We start from the raw sequence: 20,253 nt of genomic DNA, 5'->3' as shown, positions 1-20,253 counted from the left end.
TGACTTTTTCAGCTCGGTTATCTTTCATGCTCAACATGTACCGAATCCCCACCTAACTTTTATTGCCCTCAACTCTTTGATGGTTTATCTTCTGTCCTGAGGAACTTTTGCTTGAAAAAGAATGACTTGCTCCACAAGTTCTAGATATCTAAGAATTGATGAAAAAAAAACATATTCTTTATGATTTGGATCAAGTTATTTAAACTTTCTGAGCCTCAGTTCCTTCCTTTGTGAAACAAGAAAACCATGGTCCCCAACATGTGAGGATAAAATGGGCACACAACAGGTGCTCAGGATGTTAGTTATTGCTATAGTTATTGCATTTTCCCTAGAATCCTTGAAATCTCTCTGGCATCTACTCCTTCTTGAGACTTCTTTTGTTCCCATGACCTTGCACCATTCCTATCTGTGCTGGCTTAGATCTATTATGTCCCCCAGAAAAGCCATGTTCTTTTAATTCAATCTTGTGGGGGCAGACCTATTGTGGGTGGGATCTTTTGATCAGGTTGCCTCCATGGAGATGTGACCTCACTTATTCAAGGTGGGTCTTCATTAGTATACTGGCATCCTCTGTGAGAGGATGAAAGGCAGAAACATTTTGAAGAAAGAGAGACACTTAGAGAGAAAATGCTCAGAGTGGACACAGACCCAGATGCTTGGAGATGCACAGAAAGATGTTTGAAGATACTAAGCTAAGAGATGGAGCCCAGAGTTTGCCCCAGAGAAGCTAAGTGAGAACCCACAGATGCTTAAGGAGAAAGCCACTGGAATCAGATGCTGAAAGCAACACAACTTGGGAGCAAAGGACCAGCAGACGCCAGCCAAGTGCCTTCCCAGCTGACAGAGGTGTTCCAGATGCCATCGGCCATTCTTCAGTGAAGGTATCCTCTTGTTGACGCCTTAGTTTGGACACTTTTATGGCTTTAGAACTGTAAATTTGTAACCTAATAAATCCCTATTATAAAAGCCAATCCATTTCTGATATTTTGCATAATGGCAGCTTTAGCAAAATGGAATGCTATCCATCTAAACTCTCCTTTTCTGTCTCCTTTATTGCTTTGTTGTCTTCTTCCTGCACCTCACTATGGATGAATAGCCTCCATCCCTGGTTCTCTGCTCTTTTTCTACACTTATACTGATGGTCTGTCTCAAGGATTCAGCCATCACCTCTAGTCACGTGATTCCATATCAGTAACACTGACACTGACTTCTCACTGGACTTGTATTTCCAACTGCATAGACTTATGAGCTGTAAGGGACTTCAGAGAGAGTCTAACCCAGGAGTCTTAAACTCAATTGCCTATGGGGGCCAGGCAAAAAAAACCCTAAATGTGTGAAGCAGGCTGGGGTACTGGGTGGCAAGTGGTGACTGATAATTTGCTTCAATGTCAGGAGGAAAGTAGGGTATGGTGGGAGCTGTGGGTAAACTGGGGACCATAGGTCCAGTCTAAGGGGGCAGCTGCCACTTAGCTTCAACTAATTTCTGGAGGCAAAAATCCTGACTTTTGTGCAAAATCTCCCAATTCTGAAATGACGGTAGCTAATTAAAATATAAAACCTTGTGAAGAATAAAAACACCCCATTTGCCACCAGTTTGCCTTACTCAGGTTAATGCAATGCCCTCAGTTTATAAAGATCAAGTGACTGAGGCCCAAAGAGTTATATGATGGATTTGTTGTTGAAATCTGGCACAGACATAACCAGAATCCATGTTTCCTCACTCCAAATTCTCTCAGCTTTCACTTGTTCAAAAATTAATGTATCATTTTCATCCCAAACTGTCTTCCTTCCAACAAATGTATTTTTGTAAGTAAAATCACTTTTTTCCTTCCATTTTCTTCTGAATAGTAACCTAAGCCTTTGATTGCTGTTTTATATCCTCTGTACTTTTCTGTTATCTTTCATAGCAACTCTTTTCTTCATTCTTTTCAATTCTGATGGCCGGAACCTCACAACTAGGCCAGTTCTCATTTCACCTGCTGCCCTCATGTCCACTTTCTTCCAACCAGAGTCATGAGCTGTCTGTCTGTCTATGTTAAAACAACTCCCCCACCTGGCATTTAAGGTGCTTCACAATCTAGACCCACCTAACCAGTCAGGTTTCCCACACCTCCCAACGCTGTGTTACCCGCTCTCACCCCCTGGGGGCGCTCAAGGCCCTCCTCGCTCTCCTCCCTTGGACTGTTGACCAATAATAGCAATTGGCCCACATCAAGGGGGTGAAACTTCAGCCCAAAATCAGAAGTAAATTACAATTCCTCCTTCTCTTGAAAGCATCCTGGCCACCTTCAGCTATTATTAATACCGATAATTTCATATCAGGTCCTATTTTTGAGAGCTGAACAGCAGCAAGTCAAAATGCTTTTCCTACAGTTTCTCATTGAATTTTCCCCCAAATCCTGCGAAGTGTCCTATTTTGCAGATGAGGACACTATGCCGCAGAAGGGCTAGGGGACTTGCCCACGGTCACACAGCTCACATGGTGGAGCTCACATGCTACCCAGGTCTGTCTGCCCCCAAAGCACAAGCTCTCACCCGTACATGGTGCTTTCCTACAGTCCCACCAACTGTAAATTCTGGAGGCAGGTCCCGGAATGTCTAACTTTTTTGCAACTTTCATACTGCCTTGATTTTCTCATCTGTCAAATGCTGGTAATGCAACCCTGAATTCGTTTCCTAGGACTGCCGTAACAGGTTGCCACAAGGTGGGCTGCTGAAAACCACAGAAATTTATTCTCTCGTAGTTCTGGAGGCCAGAAGTTCGAGATCAAACTATCAACAGGGCCAGGCTCCCTCCAAAGACTCTAGGGAAGGAACCTTCCTTGCCAGAGAAGTTTGAACAACCAGCAAGAACCTGCGTAAACATTGTTCTCAAAGCTCCAGAAAACAGCTAAAGGGGTGCAGTTACAGGGTGAGTGCCGAGTCAAGAAAAAGGCTAATTAGAAGCAGTAGGATCCCCGGCATCCTGGCTGGCTGCTCCCCCCCCCACTCACCACCGGTCCCAGTATGGATCCCTCATCCCAGTGCCACAGGGAGCAGAGGAACCCTCCTGCACATACTGGGCGCATGTGTGGCCCATCAGTCTGGTGGTGGCCTGGGGGACTCGCCTTCCCAGACCTTGCCCTGGGTGTAGAAGGGGGCTCACTGAGCTCTCCTCCATGGCACTGAGGGAGAGCAGTCAGGTCTTGTGACCCGGAATAAGCCTGCCCTGCTGTCTGCAGGACATAGAGTGCAATGCCTGGGACTGGGGGAAACGGGAATTCCCAGGACCACACGCATATGCCCAAGACAAGACAGTTTGTGCCTGTAGGACTAAGGAGGCCCCCATGATTTGTCCTGAGGCTCTTCTCCAAACTCATTGTCTGTGTAAGACTTGAAGGAAAGCACTCACAAGGTCAATCTGCAAGGACTGGGAAAGGTGTTTTCTTTTTCTCCTCCTCCTCCTCCTCCTTCTCCTCCTTTTCCTTCTTCATTTGTTAGCTCCTAGCTTTCAAGGAAAGCATTTGACAGATGAGAAATGTTGCTAGCTGGATACAAGCTGAAAGAACAGATGACTCAGAGTCTAAATTCCAGTGATAACACATTACGGTATCAAAATATCAAGGTTTCAACAAAAGGTTACAAAACATACAAAGAAACAAGAAGTAATGGCAAAGGAGAAGACTGAAACTTTAAAAACAATTAATGAGGAGAACCAGACTTGGGACATACCAGACAAAAACTTTAAAATGGTCCTTAAATGTGGTCAGAGAGCTAAAGGAAAACATGGACAAAGAACTACAGGAAATCAGGGAAATGACAGATGAATACAAAGAGAATGTCAACAGAGAGATGGACATTCTGTAAAGGAACTAAACAGAGCTGAGGACCACAGTAACAAATTAAAAATTCCATAGAGGGTTGGTTCAACAGCAGATTGGAGCTGGGAGAACAAAGAATCAAAGAACTGAAGCCAATTGAAATCATTCTGTCTGACAAGCAGAAAGAAGAAAGAATGAAGAAAAGTGAACAGAGCCTGAGGAACCGGTGGGACACCATCAGGCTTACCAATATACACATTGTGGGGGTCCCAGAAGCGGAAGAAAGCGAGAAAGGGGCAGAGAGAATATTCAAGGAAGTAACGACTGGAAACTTTCCCAATTTAACAAAAGTCATGAATATTCACATCCAAGATGATCAATGAGCTCAAAACAGGGTAAACCCCAATAGACTTGTGCCCACAAAATAATCAAACTGTCGAATGCCAAAGATAAAGAGAGAATCCTGAAAGTCACAGGAGAGAGGCATGTTACACACAAGGGAGCCTCAATAAGATTAAGTGCAGATTTCACATCGCAAACCACGAGGCATGAAGGCAGCAGGATGACATATTTAAAATGCTGAAAGCAAAAAATCACTGGCCAAGAATTTGACATATGGCAAAACTGTCTTTCAAAAACGAGAGAGAGCTTATGACATTTCCAGATAAACAAAAGCTGAGGGAGTTCATCACCGCCAGACCAGCCCTACAGGAGATGCTGAAGAGAGTTCTGCAGGTCGAAAGAAAAGGACAATAGACAACAGATTGAAGCTGCATGAAGAAATAAAGATCTCCAGTGAGGCTGATGATTGCGGTAAAAATAAATGCCAGCACTATGGTCTTTGTGGTTTGTAACTCCACTTCTTAATTCCTACATGATCTAAAAGCCAAATACATAAAATATAATGAATAATCGGTGGTTTTGAGCTTATAATATATAAACATGCAATTTGTGACAAGAGCTACATCAAGATCGGGGGGTTGGAGGGGTATAGGAATATAGTTTGTGTATACTCTTGAATTAAGTTGGTACCAAAGCAAACAAGATTGTAATGTTCATATATATTTAGGATTTAAGCCCCATGGTAACTACAAAGAAAATATTGGAATATAGGCAAGCCTCAGAAAGACAGAAATTAGAGTACAGTTTGCCAGGAGTGAGGGAATGGGGAATGAGGAGTTAGTGTATAACAGGTGAAGGGTTTCTATTTAGAAAGATGGGAAAGTTTTAGTAATGGAAGTTAGTGAGAGTACCACAATATTGCAAATATGATTAATCCCATTGAGTTGTATGCTTTGGAGTGGTTGAGATGGGAAAGTTTATGTTGTATTTTATGTTCCCACAATTAAAAAACAAAAGCTAAGAAGAAAGAGAATATTACAATTAAATGCAATACATGATCCTGGTTGGGATTTAACAAGGGAGGAGAAAAGCCTCAAAAGGAGGTTATTGGAATATATGAAAAAATTGGAATATAGACTGTAAGCTTTATATCAATGCTAAATTTCTTGAACATGTTAATGGCATTTAAGGTGGTTACTTGTGTGGCTATCCTTGTTCTTAGGAAACGTACATGGCAGTATTAAATGCTCAAGGAGCATGGTGTATGCAACCTACACTCAAGTGTTCAAAAAATGGATTGATAGAAAGACAGATCAATAGATAGATAGGGATATTTAGATAGATAGAATGATATGATAAATGTGGCAAAATGTTCAAATTGATGGATCTGGGTATCTGTGGAGGTGGGGCATGTTGGAGTTCTTTGTATGGGTTTGTATTATTATTTTAACTGTCCTGTAAGTTTAAAAGTATTTCAAAATAAAAAGTTAAAAAAAGAAAAAAAGAAAAAGAAAAGGGATCAGAACCTGCTTTGGAGGTGCCAGTGGTCAGTTTGCTCATTTCACAATTTTTCCCATCCTGGCCCCACCCTTAGCCATGCTATACTGATCAATTTGTTACAAAACACACTTCTAGGAACTGAGACTGGGCTGTTTATTGAGGAAAGATGGGGTGACCCTTTGGAGGTGGGAAGGCCTCCAGCCTCTCCCTTTGAGATAAAGTAAATCCTTCCTAAAAAAGGCTCTGGCCCGTTTTCTAGATTCCAGAGAAACCTGCTAGTGAATAAAGCCAAGAGGCTGGGTTTTGGCACAGAAAACTTTAATTAATCAATCAATCAATTAATTAAATTTAATGGGACTGTGTATAAAAGGTGCCTATCACAGTGCCCCAGTGACTCAACAAATGTTATCTCCCTTCTCTCATGGCACCTACAGCAATAGGCTGTAATGTTCTCTTACCTCTCACCTGACTCGGGTAGTTGGCCTCGTCTCAGAGCCTAGACAGGCTGTTTTCCCCCCTGCTGCATATCAGAATCACCTGGGACATTTTTAAGACCAGGGCTCAGGTCTCACCCAAGGCTCATTCAATCAGAAATTCCAGGTGGGCACAGGTATGCTTACAAGCTCTCTGGGTGATTCTAACGGGCAGCTAGAGTGAGAATCACTAATTGAGACTAGCGTGGTCAGAGTTCCCAAAGAGAAAATCCAAAATTGTGCTGCTGGGGTGCCTCTGGGTACAGCCCTGATTTCTCCAGAACATTAACTCAATGAAGAACTGGGCTTGTGCTAGCAGGAGATTAAAACTAGTACGACTTGCCAAATTGTCGTGCGTAGTCATTCCTTCTTGTGGACAGGATGGAGATGGAAAAATAAAATGAAGGCCTGGGTGTGTCAACCGTCTTTTCTGATACAACCAGTGGGCTTTCAATTCAGTCCAAGGCCCCTCGTGGCAGAAATGTCATCCAGAGACAGACAGCCAGGAACCAACTTCAGTTACTTTATGTGGACACGTGACAAATCTAACACTCAAAGAAAAACAGTAGAGTGTGTGTGGTGGTGGTGAGAGGGCGGAACTGAATTATGTAGAATTTTATTGTTGTTGTTGTTGCTATTCATTGTGAACTGACCCAGTACCTTGGCAAGTGGAGAAACTGAATGGAATTTGAAATCTTCCTCTGTGATTCTCAACCTTAGGAAGGTTAATTTGGATGTAAATTCACTTCAATTTAACATGTATTGATTGGGGTCTCCTAAGTGTCAGGTTCTGTCTGGAAACTTGGTCTACTCCAGTGGCTGTATAAGCCTTGTGGAGCTTGTATTTCCACGAGGGAGCTTTCATCATCCACTCAACCTACAATTGAGTTAAGAGAACTGACACTTTAAGGAAACTCTTATTCTCATTGAGGAAGGAGAAAAGAACTTCTCACCACCCAAAGTGAATAATTGTGAAATATTTAAATGATTAGGGAGGCTGAGATCAATGAGGAAAATGAAGATTGGGAAATAAGAGTAAGCCCCTGGAATCATGCCAGGAGGTTATTTACAAGAGGTGTTAGCAATGTGGGGGAGACAGAAAAGAAAACAAATGGATGAACCAAAGCCTAATTGGGGAAATGAAATTCAAGTTTCTCAATTCTACAATGGAAAAGAATGCAAATAATGAGTATTTGCTTCAAAGACTGAGAACTTGAACTCGATCAGTTAGGGATATTTTGGCTGTTTGTGCTCTGCATACCTATGAGGTGCTCTTGTGCAGAAGAACAGAAGTAACCAGATCCGATTCATTGGCTCCAAGTTGCTCAATGATTCTCTGATAGAAATTTCAGCAATGAAGGGAATGTTCTATACCTGTGCTATCCAACATGGTAGCCGCTAGCTGAGAGTTGCCAAATAACATATAGGATGCCCACCTAAATTGGAATTTAAAATAAAGTATGCCCCAATATACTTATACTAAAAAAAAAAAATCTGTTTATCCATCTATCTGAAATTCACATTTTTCTGGGCATCCTGTATTTTTGTTTGCTAGATCTGGCAACCCTAGTTACAAGCGGCTACACAGCACTCAAAATGTGCCAAGTGGGACTGAGAAACTTCAAGTTTGATTTTATTACTTTTGATTAATTTAAATAGCCCAGGTGACTAGAGGCTACCATATTGGATGGTGCAGTCTGAAGAAGCCAGGTATATGACAGTACATCTGCCTGTGTGATCTGGGATGGTTTGGGAACTCAGTTCTCCACTCCAGGTTATGAATGTCAGGAAACCCTGCCTTGGTGACTGGGGAGCCTGAGAGTACCACCATGCTGCAAGGACTTCGGTGGCTTATCTGCTTAATAACAACCACAATCAAAACAAGTTATTTACTGGGCAATGATTATGTGCTATAATTAAAAACATGCCACTGAACCCTCTCAACAGCTCCGTAGGTAGACATGACTATCACCAGAGAGGTGAAGTGACTTGCCTAAAGTAACAGAGCTAGGAAGTAGGATAAATGGGCTTAACCTCGGGCCATCTGATTCACCAACTTAGACTCTTGGTCAACTCTTGGTTGTGGTTCTAAATGATGGAGTCCAATGGGCACCAGGTTTTGAAGTCAAGACTTATGACCTTCTGAAAGCCAAATGGTAGGCAACAGGGAGGATTGAGAAGAGTACCAAATAGGCATGGAAATTAACCACTCAAGGCAGAAAGGGGTGGAAAGAAGAATCCTGGTCTCCCAGTTTGGTAAGAGAGGGGGTGACTCCAGGCAAATTATCTAGCCTTCCTGAGGCTCAGCAATCTCATCTTCAGAATGAGGTGGAGCTTCATAAATAAGAGAATGTCTGTGAAATGTCCAGGCAGGCACTCATAGCAAATAACTTTCCAAAATAATTATGTATATCATACACTGAAATAATATTTTCTAATAAAAAAAAAAAACCCACAAAATTTACAAGCTATACTGCTCACCTAGAAAGGCTGCAGTGATATCTAGAAGTCTTAAGGAAATGAGTTACTTAAGGGTATATCCAGGGAAATTTCAGAAACTTCTCTAACATCTTGCAAAGAGAAAAAAAAGAAATTTAAGTCCTCCTAAAACAAGACTGTGACAATATCAGTGAAGCCCACAAAGTTAAAAAACAAACCAAAAAACCCTCAATTTTTGGTCCACAGTACACATGGCTTTTTGACCTTATCTAAAAACCAAGTTATTTACCTTTCAGCTCTTAAGCTTCATCAGATGTATAAAATTGACATCTTCAAGCGGTTTGTGTACTTTCCTCTGACTCCACAGTCCATAGCTGAGCCCCACCTAAATGGATGCAGGTAGGACAGGGTAAAGATGAGGGGTGTCTCATGCTCACATTATTTGGTAATTGTATCATGTTTCCATGTTCCCAAATATCTCAAATGTGCTGCATCAGAATATCTTCCTTCCTTCCAGAACGGTGACACCAACTTCAACTCTGAGCCCCAGTCTGGGAATCCAATGCTGCCAAAGGAAGGGCCTCTGGCAGTCTAACTAGGAATGACTGTGTCCAGTAATCCAGAGCCCAAGCGCTTTTCTCTAAATGAGTCCTTGTTCTCTTATCCCAAGCCTACTGGCTCAAATCCTAAACCAACCTGGCTCCTAATCCTTTCAGTCTTTGTGGTTGGGTTTCACACCTGGGCAAACTGGAAACAAGGGCTCTGAGTAAGGGAAGGAGCAGACAGTGAGGACTTGCTAGAAGCAGACGCCAGAAACAGTGAGAAGTGACAGCTCACAGCCAGACAATGAAGAGGAGATGTAAGATCTGTAACAAGTAGACAGAAGAACTATGAAAGCTCAGCAGCCTAGGGCCATTTAGTGTTAGGACAAATGGTTTTGCTTGCTGCATGGAGTGAGACTATAATGTAGCCCAGTATAGCAAGAGATGATCTTAATAATGTCCCTGGATCTCTAAATAACAACATGCTTGGATTAGGACTTTTATAAGGATATGTGTTACAAGGTATAGAATGGAAGAAACAGCAAGTTTTTAAAAGGGTGTAGAGGGGGCATGGTAGTTCCTAGCCAGTGTGTAAACCTTTACCCCTCACTCCTACATGGGAACTGCTGAGAATGGCTGCAATCTGATGGCTCCTTTTCCTTAGCTCTTCCCCCTTTCTCAGTGCTAGGATACTGTTCCGGTTTGCTAATGCTGCCATTAAGCAAAACACCAGAAATGGATTGGCTTTTATAAAAGGGGTTTATTTGGTTACACAGGTACAGTCTTAAGGTTATAAAGTGTCCAAGGTAAGGCATCAACAATTGGGTACCTTCACTGGAGGATGGCCAATGGCATCCAGAAAACCTCTGTTAGCTGTGAAGGCACATGGCTGGCATCTACTCCAAAGTTCTGGTTTCAAAATGGCTTTCTCCCAGGATGTTCCTCTCTAGGCTGCAGTTCCTCAAAAGTGTCACTCTTAGCTGCTCTTGGGGGTGTTTGTCGTCTCTTAACTTCTCCGGAGCAAGAGTCTGCCTTCAACGGCCATCTTCAAACTGTCTCTCATCTGCAGCTATTCTCTCAGCTTCTGTGCATTCTTCAAAGTGTCCCTCTTGGCTGTAGCTCCTCTTCAAAATGTCACTCTCAGCTGCACTAAGTTCCTTCTGTTTGTCAGCTCATTTATATGGCTCCAGTGATTTAATTTATACCCACCCTCAATGGGTGGTGTAACACCTCCATGGAAATTATCCAATCAAAGCCATCACCCACAGTTGGGTGGGGCACATCTCCAAGGAAACACTCAAAGAATTGCGATCTAATCAACACTGATATGTCTGCCCACACAAGATTACATCAAAGATAATGGCATTTTGAGGGACATAATACATTCAAACCGGCACAGATACCCAGACCTCATTTTAAGAGAACCATATTCTCAAACCATGTGGTTTGGATGAAGATACCAGCCACCCCCTCTCCAGGGGTAGCCCTTTTGGCTGGGGCCAATCCAAGCATCCCATTCACCTTTCGGACATTCCGCAAGGAGCAAGTATCCAAACAGGCATTTGGTGCAAAGGGATGTTTGCTGGGAGCTTCTGAGAAAAAGAGGTCTCCTTCCTCTCCTCCCCCTAAGTGGCATCTCATGAGGGTGTGTTCTGGAATGGCTGTAGCAATTCTGCTCCTGTGAAGGGGGAGTCCAGAGCCTCCCAGGAATAGGAGGGAGTCCAGTCTTTGGAGACTGAGGATAAAGTCAAAATTATAAAAGTCAGAGAGGATAAAAGGAGGGAAGCTGGATTCTGAGGATAGCATATGGGCCCTTGGATCAAACTGCACCTGAAGCTGTCCTGGAGTTTTAATTTATATAAGGTAATGGATTCCTATTTCTGAGTAAGCCAATTTGAACTGATCTTTAGTATTTGCAGTGAAATGATGACTGACTGATATAGGAGATGATACCTGAATAGAATCTTGAAAGAGTAGTAGAACTTTGACCAGAAAAGAATGAATAGAAGGGTAGTCCAACAACAACAACAACAAAACAACAATACTAACACTATGAACTATGGCAAAGAATGTATCAAGTATTTAGTATGTTCAAGAAACTTTCCCTAGAATTTCATTTATTCCTCACAACAACCATATGAGATTGGAGTTATGATTATGTCCATTTTAGATGAAGCAACTGAAGCTCAGAGAGATTAAGTGACTTGCCCCAGGTCACACAGCTGGAAAGTGGACTGGAACACATCTTTCTGGGCCCAGGCATATGTTCTTTTCATGCTGCCTATCTGCCTTGTCTCAGCTTCCAGGCAGACAACTGAAAAGAAGCAGAGTGTGGTCAGAGGCTAGAGGAACTGCTGATCTGTACAATGAGGGAAGGGATGTGGGAGAGGACAGGGCAGGCAGGGAGGCTAAGAGGTCACCAGGATAAGGGTTAGTTACAGCAATTACTATCACTCAGTGGCTCTTGCCAGTGCATTTCTGAGGTTGCCAATACAGCTATGCTTGGCAGCTAGGGCTCAAAAAGGGGTTACCGTACCAAGATATTCATAATCTATTGATTTATTTATGCACCTGCTATTTGAGTATCTATGCCTCAAGCACCCTGCTTGGTGATCAAGACAGTCAAAGTTACTGCCCTCGAGGAGCTGACAATCCAGTTGGCAAGACAACATTAACCAAAAATTACACCTGTAGACATGTACTTACCACCTGTGCAAACAAAAACAGTGTGCTTTGGAAAAGAACGGGAGGGATCTATTTCAGATCCGGAGGGTGTGTGTAAGTGTGCAGGGGAAGGCTCCTCCATGGAAGTGTCATTTAAGCAAAGGGGCTTTAGCTTAGCAGAGACAGAGGTAGTCAAAGCGAAAGGAACTGCATCGGCAAAGAAGGAAATGGATTTGCTTCTTCAGGAACTGCAAGAGGCCAGTGTGGCTGCAGTTATTCAGGGTGAGGGGTGGGAAGGGGCTGGATCCTGCAGAGCCTTGAGGCACAATAAAGGCTTTGGATTCTTATACATTCATTTCATTCCCTCCTTGAACATTTCCCGAAACCCCGCTCTGGGCCAGGCCCTATGATGGAAACAGGGATGTAATGATGAATAATAACGATAATGAGAAGCATGCTAATATTCGCAGAGTGCTTAGCATTTGCTAGGCACTGTTATTCTAAGCACTTTTTTAAAGCACCAATTCATTTAAGCCTCCCAGTAACCCTATGAGGTAATACTATTATTCTTCTCATTTTGCAGATAGGGGAACTGAGGCACGGAGAAATGAAGAAGTTTTCAGTTTTCAGCTCAGCAAGTGGTAGAATCAGAATGAGAACCCAGTCACTCTGCCTCCAGAACCCGGGAAGCTTAACCATTATTATTTACTGCTTCCTGCATGGCTCTGGTCCAAGGTTAAAAGACAGTTGTCCGGCCATTTTAACTGCCTAAAGAATGCCTCCGATGAAGGCACACAGTTCAGAAGAGGCTTTTCCAAACTTGGCATAACATAACAACTCCCCCAGGTGCTTGTTAAAAACAAACTTTTCTGAAGATTTGGATTCCACAGGTCTAGTTTGGATTTGTATTTTAAAAAACAAGCTTGGCAAATGCTGGCTTATTGGTTCACTGCAATCGCTTTTGAATGGATAGATCTTAGTTTGGGTCACCTGCAGCTTCCCTCCTTTTCTAGATGTGTGCTCTTGGGCAAGTCTCTTCACTTCTCTGACTCAGTTTCCCCATCTGACAAAGAGGGCTAATGACAGCACCAGCCTCCAGCGCTGTTGTGAGGATAAAGTGAACTGCAAGCCAAGTGTTCAGAGCAGTGCCTGGTGAACGGTGAGCGATGATGATAATCGGAAACGACGATAGCGATGACAATAGAATGAGGATGATAATAATAGAATGACTACGACGATGATGACTGGGAAGCTGAGGACACCTCGGGATTAAGTGTCAAAAATCAGTGGGTAGCCTGCAGCATTGTCCCGAGAAAGGACCAATTTTTGCCTCAAGGTAATTTTTTTTTTAAGATACAAAATTTTAGGGTATAGCATGGGACATGTTTATAGTTAACCATTATTCATGGTTTTTCCAAAATTCCAATTTAACTGAGCTTCTCGTGTTTTTATTTGCTAAACCTGGGAATCCTAGGTTTAGGGAAGAACTGGACCCAAGCCCGGCCCAGGGAGGCCCCCTCAGGCCACACTGGCCCATCCAACCGGGTCTCCGCTCGCCAGGCGCCGGGGTCGATCCCAGAGGAGCCGCTCGCGCCTCCGCCCCGCCCAGGCAGCACTAGCGGCGCCCCGAGCGGCCGAGCCCCGCGCGCCCGCCCCGCCCCGCCCCGCCCCCAGCAGAGGGCGCCGCCTCAAGCGGGGCAGGCCGGGCGGTTAGGCCGTGTGGGGTCGCGCCGTTACCTCCCACGCGGTGAACTGAGGCGTTGCAGGAGGCCCGCTCGCCATGTCCGCTCCGGAGGTGGGGGGTGTTTTCCACAGAGCCCGGGGCAGGATCCTGGACGCGTTTCCAGAAGGTACTGCCGGCTCCCCACCTGGGGAGGGGACGACGCCTGGGCTGCGGAACTTTTCTTTAGGGGGACATTAGGTCGGGGTGCACGCGCCTCTTGCCGGCTCCTTTCGGGGGCCGCACCAGCAGTCTGGGGAACGGAACAGAGGCCGCACGGCCCGTCTCTAGGGCTTCCGGGAGCGCTGCGGCGAGGCGGGTGTCCACATCTGGGGTCCGGTCCTGGAGCCCCCTGAGCTTGACCTAACTTTCCAGAGAGCCAGGCAGCAAAGCACACTTAGTAGTAGCGTAGGCTCCGCAGTTTTAAATTCGGTTTCCTTCCTGCTTTGGCGATGGCACTCAGCCAGTTTGGGTCTCAGTTTCCTCACCCGGAATACAGGAAAAATAGGTCCATGTGTGGCACTCAGTAAGCATCAGGCGACTTTTGGATGCTGTTATTTTTATTGTGATAGCTCAGCATGATGTATTCTATACTCCATAGCAAAGGGTATTTGCTATAATGGGAGGTATACTCCGAAATATTAACGGTGGCTATCAGAACAGCAGAGAGGAAAGGCAGTCTAGAGTCGTGGTAGAGTTAAGTGCTTGGACTTTGTTTTTAGATAGTAAAAATGGGTGTGTTAGTCCCCTCCTCATAGGGTTGTTGTGTTAACAGAGCTAGAGCACATGAAGTACTTCCATAGCCCAGTGTAGAGCTCATGCTAAGCGCCCAGTGAGTGTTAGTCCTTGAGCTGTGAGTCAAGAGTGAGGTTTGCTCCTGGTTCAGGGTTTTTGCTGCTTGGAGTTGAAATTCCTTTCAGGCACTCACCAGCTTTGTATCCCCAGGGAAATCACCCCAAATGCCCTGCGTGGTCTGGCTTGTGTCTGTTTTTCCTGCTTCATGCCTTCCACTTTCTCCCTTGCCCACCTGTGTTGCCACGCTGAGTTCCTTGAACTGCATTTAAGAGGGCCACAGCCTTTCCATCCTCAGGGCTTTGACCCTGCTCTTCTCTCTGCTCCAGCAGCTCATAGTAGGGCTCACAGACCTGCTGCTTCTCAGCCTTCGCACCTCATTTTAAAGATCAATTGCTACCTCAGAGAGACTCCTGTATAGTTCTGTCCTAGACTCTTGTTCTTTTCCTTCTTTGTACCTCTTGATGGGGGAGTGGCGATGTTCTAGAAGAGTATGTGGAACCAGAAATATAGCTGTGGCCAATTTTGGAAAATAAATACCATCTGTCAGCACCATTCTCTACACATTTTAATGCAATCTGCCCCCCCCCCATATGATGTGTTTGAGATTAATTTGTATTGATATAAGTAGCTCTAATTCATTCATTTCCCTGCTGGGCAATAGTGCATTGTTTGAGTGTATACTTTATACATTCTGTTACTGGCTGTGCTAGATATCTTCTCTCCGCCTCTCCAGATCTCTATTCCTTCCCCACCTGCCCCAGGTGGGCTGTATTAATGGGCTCATCACCCTCTGGTTTTCCATTGGGTTCAGCCAATGGGGAGTTCTGGTGAGAGGTCAGAGGGATGGAGGTGCCAAGGCAGGATGTTTATTTCCCTAGTTCACTCCCTGTGAGGTTGCCTTGGGTGTGTTTGGTACCTGAAGGTCACTGTTTATCTCAAGGTAGCCTTTCTTCTGGGGGCTCTCTTTCCAGATTTGGGTAACAACTTCCTCCCTTCCTCCTTTCTAGTGTAGGAGTGGCAACACTTTTGCTTTTCTGTCTTTGGGCCTCTAAAGTATCCTTTGTAGTTTCCCTATACCAACCCATCCCAAATAGACCATTCTTAAAACCCTCCTTTAATTACCCTAATTTGAGTATTCCAGCTGTTTCTTCTTAGGGCCCTAACTGAAACAATGGACATTGAGTTGTTTCTGGTTTTATGTTTTTTTTTTTTTTCTTTCTTTCTTTTTTTTCATGCTGAACAGCGCTGCTCTGCACATTTGTGTACAAATCTTACTGTGCACACCTGGGAGAGCTTCTCTGGGGCATATGCTTAGGAGTGGAGTCCTGGATTATGGGGTATAATCATCCTCAGCTTGGCAAATTATCTTCCAAAGTGGTTATACCAACTTGTATTCCCACCAAAACTGTATGAGTTCCCTGTTTCTCTGCTGTATCTATCTTTGCAGTTCAAGAAATATTTATGTTTCCATGCATTCTCTAGTATCTTGTGGAGTGTAGGAAAAAGGGGGAAAAAAAGGAAAGCTATTGCCTCAGGGGCTCATAATCAAGGTGGGAAACTAGGGTGCAAAAATAGTTCTTGGCAACTGGTGGACTCTGGGGGCCACTGTAGGGGGAGGAGTTGGGATTTAATGCATTGGTCTTGAGTGATTTTGAGAAGGTGGCCATTAACTGAAATCAAGGAGCAAAGAGTAGATTAGGTTTGAGATCTAGGAAGGTGAGGACATTGATTTTGGAAGTGTTGGCTTTGTGGTACATTAGAAAATCTGAGGAAACTTACCCAGAAGGCAGGAGGACATGGGATTCCTTGAGGCTGCAGTGCACAGCTGAAGATGCAGGTTTGGTTGCCAACCACAGAGAGGGGGCTGGATGGCATTGCTAAGGGGAAGAGTGTGGAGTAGCACATGGTGTGTGTAACCTTAGGATCTGCCTCCGTTTAGGGGAGAGGACAAAGATCTACTGATGGCCCCAGAGCAGGAAACAACCAGACATGGTAAAAGATAAAAATCAGGAGTGGGCCTTGGCACCAAAGCTTTGAGGAGGGCTTAAGGCAGGGTGGTATGCAGGGTCAGATGCCACAGAGCCCTAGCTGAGTGGAAGCTGAACAGAGGCTGGCAAATTTGATTATCAGATGACCTCCAGGAGAACAGTTTCAGTACAGTTGTAGGGGGAAGCCTGGTGCACAGCGTTTGAGGAATGATGGGGGGTGAGGATGTGAAGCCAGCAAGGGTAGGGTTCTGTTTGGTGATGCAGGGAAAACATGGGATTTTAGCATAATCCTATAGCAGCTTATGGGAGGAGCAGTGCTGAAGGAAGGCTTTTACAGAAAAGGGGAGACCAGGGCTGAAGGGTTTAAAATAGTATTAGTGGTGATAAGAACAAAAGGAGCATCTCACGTTTATCAAGGGTTTCCTGTGTGCCATTCACTGTACCCTGTGTTTTTGTGCAGATTATCTCATATCATGTTTGAAATAGTCCTAATGAGGTAGGTATTATGATTATCCCCTTTTTGCAGCAGGAAAAAAAAATGAAGATCAGAAAGATTAGGCAACTTGCCCAATGTCACGTGATGGGTCTGAGAGGGATCTGGTGTTCACAATGTAGAAGACAGGATAATTGTTAGAGAGCATTCCCCAAAGGATGGGAAAAGATGGGGTCAAGGGCACAGGAAAGCAGTTGGCCTAGGGAGAAAATATACTTTTTGGCCATCCATCTCTCTGTATCCCAGACTATCTGTTCCCTGCACCTGTGCTAAGCACCTGCCTCGCCCCATATTATGCAACTGCTAGGGTGCAGTGAGGAGCAGAATTCAGAGGTGAGGCTGCATCTGGGGCCCCTCAATAGCACCTACTTGGAGAGCCTGACATTAACCTGACAGTCCCCCAAACCAGTGAAGATTGCATTGTGGCAATTGTCAGAAAAGGGAGGGGTGAGATGCCATGAGAGCCTCTCCCTGGAAGGTCTGAATGCATAAGGGCATTCAGCAGGGCTTCCCTGAGGAAGTGATGCTTCATCCTAGAGCTCAAGGGTGAATATGAGTAAACTGGGCCATGGTGGGTGGAAAGACCATGGTGGACCATGGGCAGAGCAAGTGTAAAAACGTCCTGTGGCATGTGGGATGGGAAAAGGAAGGATGTGGGAGAAAGTAGGCCATTTGTCTTCAGCAGAAAGTTGAAGGATGAGGGCATGGGGTGGGAGAGACTGGAAAATTGGGAGATACTGGAGAAATGGGCAGGGAAGGAAGCACAAATTAAGGAGATTTGTGTTTATCCTAATAGCATCAAAGCTGGATATGTGTGGAGAAATAAGGACACACGATCAGGTTTATATTTTGAAAGGAGTGGTTTGACTGCAGCAAACAAAAAAGCAACCAAAGAATTTCTACTTAAGAGGCACTGAAGGTGCAATCTGATGGGAAGGTGAAGTTCAAGAATTTGTTTCAAACTCCACATTGTTTACCTGCAGTATGCCTCTTTGTGGTAGTGGGAGGAGGGAGTGACTGCTGGTGGAGATTATGGGAGGGCTGAAGTGTTGACGCTTTCTAGCCTGTTGGAGCTGCCACAGGCTGCCAGAGGGCAGAGGATTGGAAGGGGACCAGAGAACAAGGGAGTGGTTCACGCAGACGTGAATGGTGGCAATGGAGAGGGGTCTAGAAGATAGATTGGTAAGACACTTACCCTGCTGAGATAGGAAGAGAGGAAACCATGCTGGACTTTGCTTATCCCTGATTAAGTCTACAAGTGGCTTGTGCTTCTTCTCCTCTGAGAGCCAGGAAGTCCTGGTCCGGGACTTAGAAACCCCATCTTACTGTAGTGGACCTTATTAAAATCCACACCAAGTGGCCTCCATGGTTCCCAGTGACTTTCCCCAACTCCTCGTTCTTTGTTGGGTGTAAGAGCACTCCTGGTGCTCTTAGAGGTGTCGGATGCTGGTCCTGGCTCTATGGGAAGGTGTAGCCTCTGCTGGTAGAGTTGCTCCAAGGGTGGACTCAGAAAGAAGTGCCGGGACCTGGCTTTCCCCCGTCTCTTGCCGAAGTACACATTGCCTGGCAGAGGGGCTCAGTGTATGCCAGCAGCTGGGCCCCAAGTCTTGGTGGACCATGCCTTCGCTACTCAAAGCTCTCTCCAGAATTAGCTATACATCTTGTTTCCCAGTGAAATGAAAGAGCGCTTTGCTTTAAGATCATTTTCTCCCTTGGTAATTTATACAAGTAACAACAATATTCCCATCCACTTCTTCCAGGTATGTTGAATGTGAAGCGTGGTTTCAGTCATCCGTCTCCTGTTAACATAATCTGCTAGGCTCTGTTGAAAGCTATTTAGAAAAAATACATTGTACAAGTCTCACGTGAGAAGGTGCACATCCCTAAGGCATATTCCAATATTCATTTTAATTAGGCAAATTGCTAATTATATTTCCTTGGCACATATCCTAATTAGGACTACTTTCTCCTAGCGAATAATTGTCTTTCTGAAAAGTTTTCACGTCTGTTTTGAAGAAATTCTTAAAGGGAGAAAATTCAAAATAAAACATATGTAAAAAAAATTACCTGTATTTAATTGTTTTAAGGTCCTAAGGCTTCAACCCTTGCCACCCCCCACCCCAAACAGGGTTCTTGGGTGGCTTTCTTAAAAATATTATTTCCCTTGATATTTTAAACCTTTGCAGCAGTTTCAGAGGAGCTGACTATATTCACTAATCCTGAATATGGCTTGGTCCCCTCTAGGAAACCCTCTCATGTGGCAGTGATTAAATGGAGTCTAGATTAAAAAAACAAACAAAAAACAAAAAAAACTTGCTCTATCTCTTCCAGGTTGCAAATAAAAACTTTTCTAGGAACAGTAGACCTGGAAATCTTTTTCCAAGTCAGAATGGAGTTGAAAATCCTGGGGTTTACAAAAGTCTAACAAGACCATGAAGAAGATGAAAACAGATACTCTTAATTGTTACATACATTTAGGCCAAGACAGTTCTCTCTTACTTGAGAAAGGTTTCTATGACTGAAATAGGAATTTTGAGAGTGACTAGCACACATTATTGTGTGAAAAGTTCCCTTTATCACATTTCCAAGAGATAAGGGAACTTTTATTTTGAATAATCTTTTTTTGTTTTTTTTATTTTTTAATAACTTTATTAATTATGATTTAGATTCCATGACATTCTCTCATTTTAAGTTTACAGTTCAGTGACTTTTAGTAGATGTAGGGAATGGTGCAGCTATCACCATAATCTAATTTCAGAACAACTCCATCTCCTCAAAAGGAAACTGGTGTCCATTTGTACTCACTTTCTGTCTCCCGCTCTGCCCAGGCAACCACTAATTTACCTCTATCTATTTGCCTTTTCTGGATATTTCATATAAATGAATCATACCATAGGTGGTCTTTTGTAAATGCATCCTTACCTTAGCATAATGTTTCAGAGGTTCATCCAGTTGCAGTAGTATCAGTACTTCATTCCTTTTTGCTGGTTGGTATACCATCGTATGGACATACAACATTTTGTTTATCCATTTGTCTATTGATGGACATTTGAGTTGTTTCCACCTTTTGGCTGTTGTGAATAATGCTGCTATGAACATCTACATACAAGTCTTTGTGGGGACATATGTTTTCATTTCTCTTAGGTAGGTACCTAGGAATGCAATTGCTGGGTCGTTTTGAGAAACTGCCAAATTGTTTTCCACAGTGGCTGTTCCATTTTACATTCCCACCAGCGCTATATGAAGGTTTTGGTTTCTCTACATCCTCACCAATATTTGTTATTTTCCTTTTTTTTAAATTTCCTTTTTAAATAGCCATCCTAGTGTGTGGAGGTATATCTCATGGTTTTGGTTTGCTGGTTTGTCTTTTCCTAATGACTGATGATGTTGAGTGTCATTTCATGTGTTTGTTGGCCATTTGTGTATCTTTGGAGAAATGTCTGTTTGGATCCTTTGCCCATTTTTGAATTGGGTTATTTATCTTTTTATTATTGAGT

General features: G+C 43.9%; 1 protein-coding gene across 2 annotated transcripts in view; it reads left to right on the top strand.

The window, feature by feature from the left end:
* Positions 1 to 13,424: 13,424 nt before the first annotated feature.
* The window catches only part of CPPED1 (calcineurin like phosphoesterase domain containing 1), a 150,619-nt gene continuing 143,790 nt past the window's right edge, over positions 13,425 to 20,253 (top strand). For both annotated transcript variants that reach the window (XR_005213592.1, XM_037814584.1), the window contains exon 1: positions 13,425 to 13,610. Coding sequence is in view for 1 of the 2 variants with exons in the window: in XM_037814584.1 (XP_037670512.1) it covers positions 13,541 to 13,610 (70 nt within the window). In the remaining variant the exon portion in view is untranslated. The remainder of the gene's footprint in view (positions 13,611 to 20,253) is intronic.

Source organism: Choloepus didactylus, chromosome 21, assembly GCF_015220235.1.
Source record: "Choloepus didactylus isolate mChoDid1 chromosome 21, mChoDid1.pri, whole genome shotgun sequence".
In the NCBI taxonomy this organism is placed as follows: Eukaryota; Metazoa; Chordata; class Mammalia; order Pilosa; family Megalonychidae; genus Choloepus; species Choloepus didactylus.
This window is presented reverse-complemented; position numbering and strand designations above follow the sequence as displayed.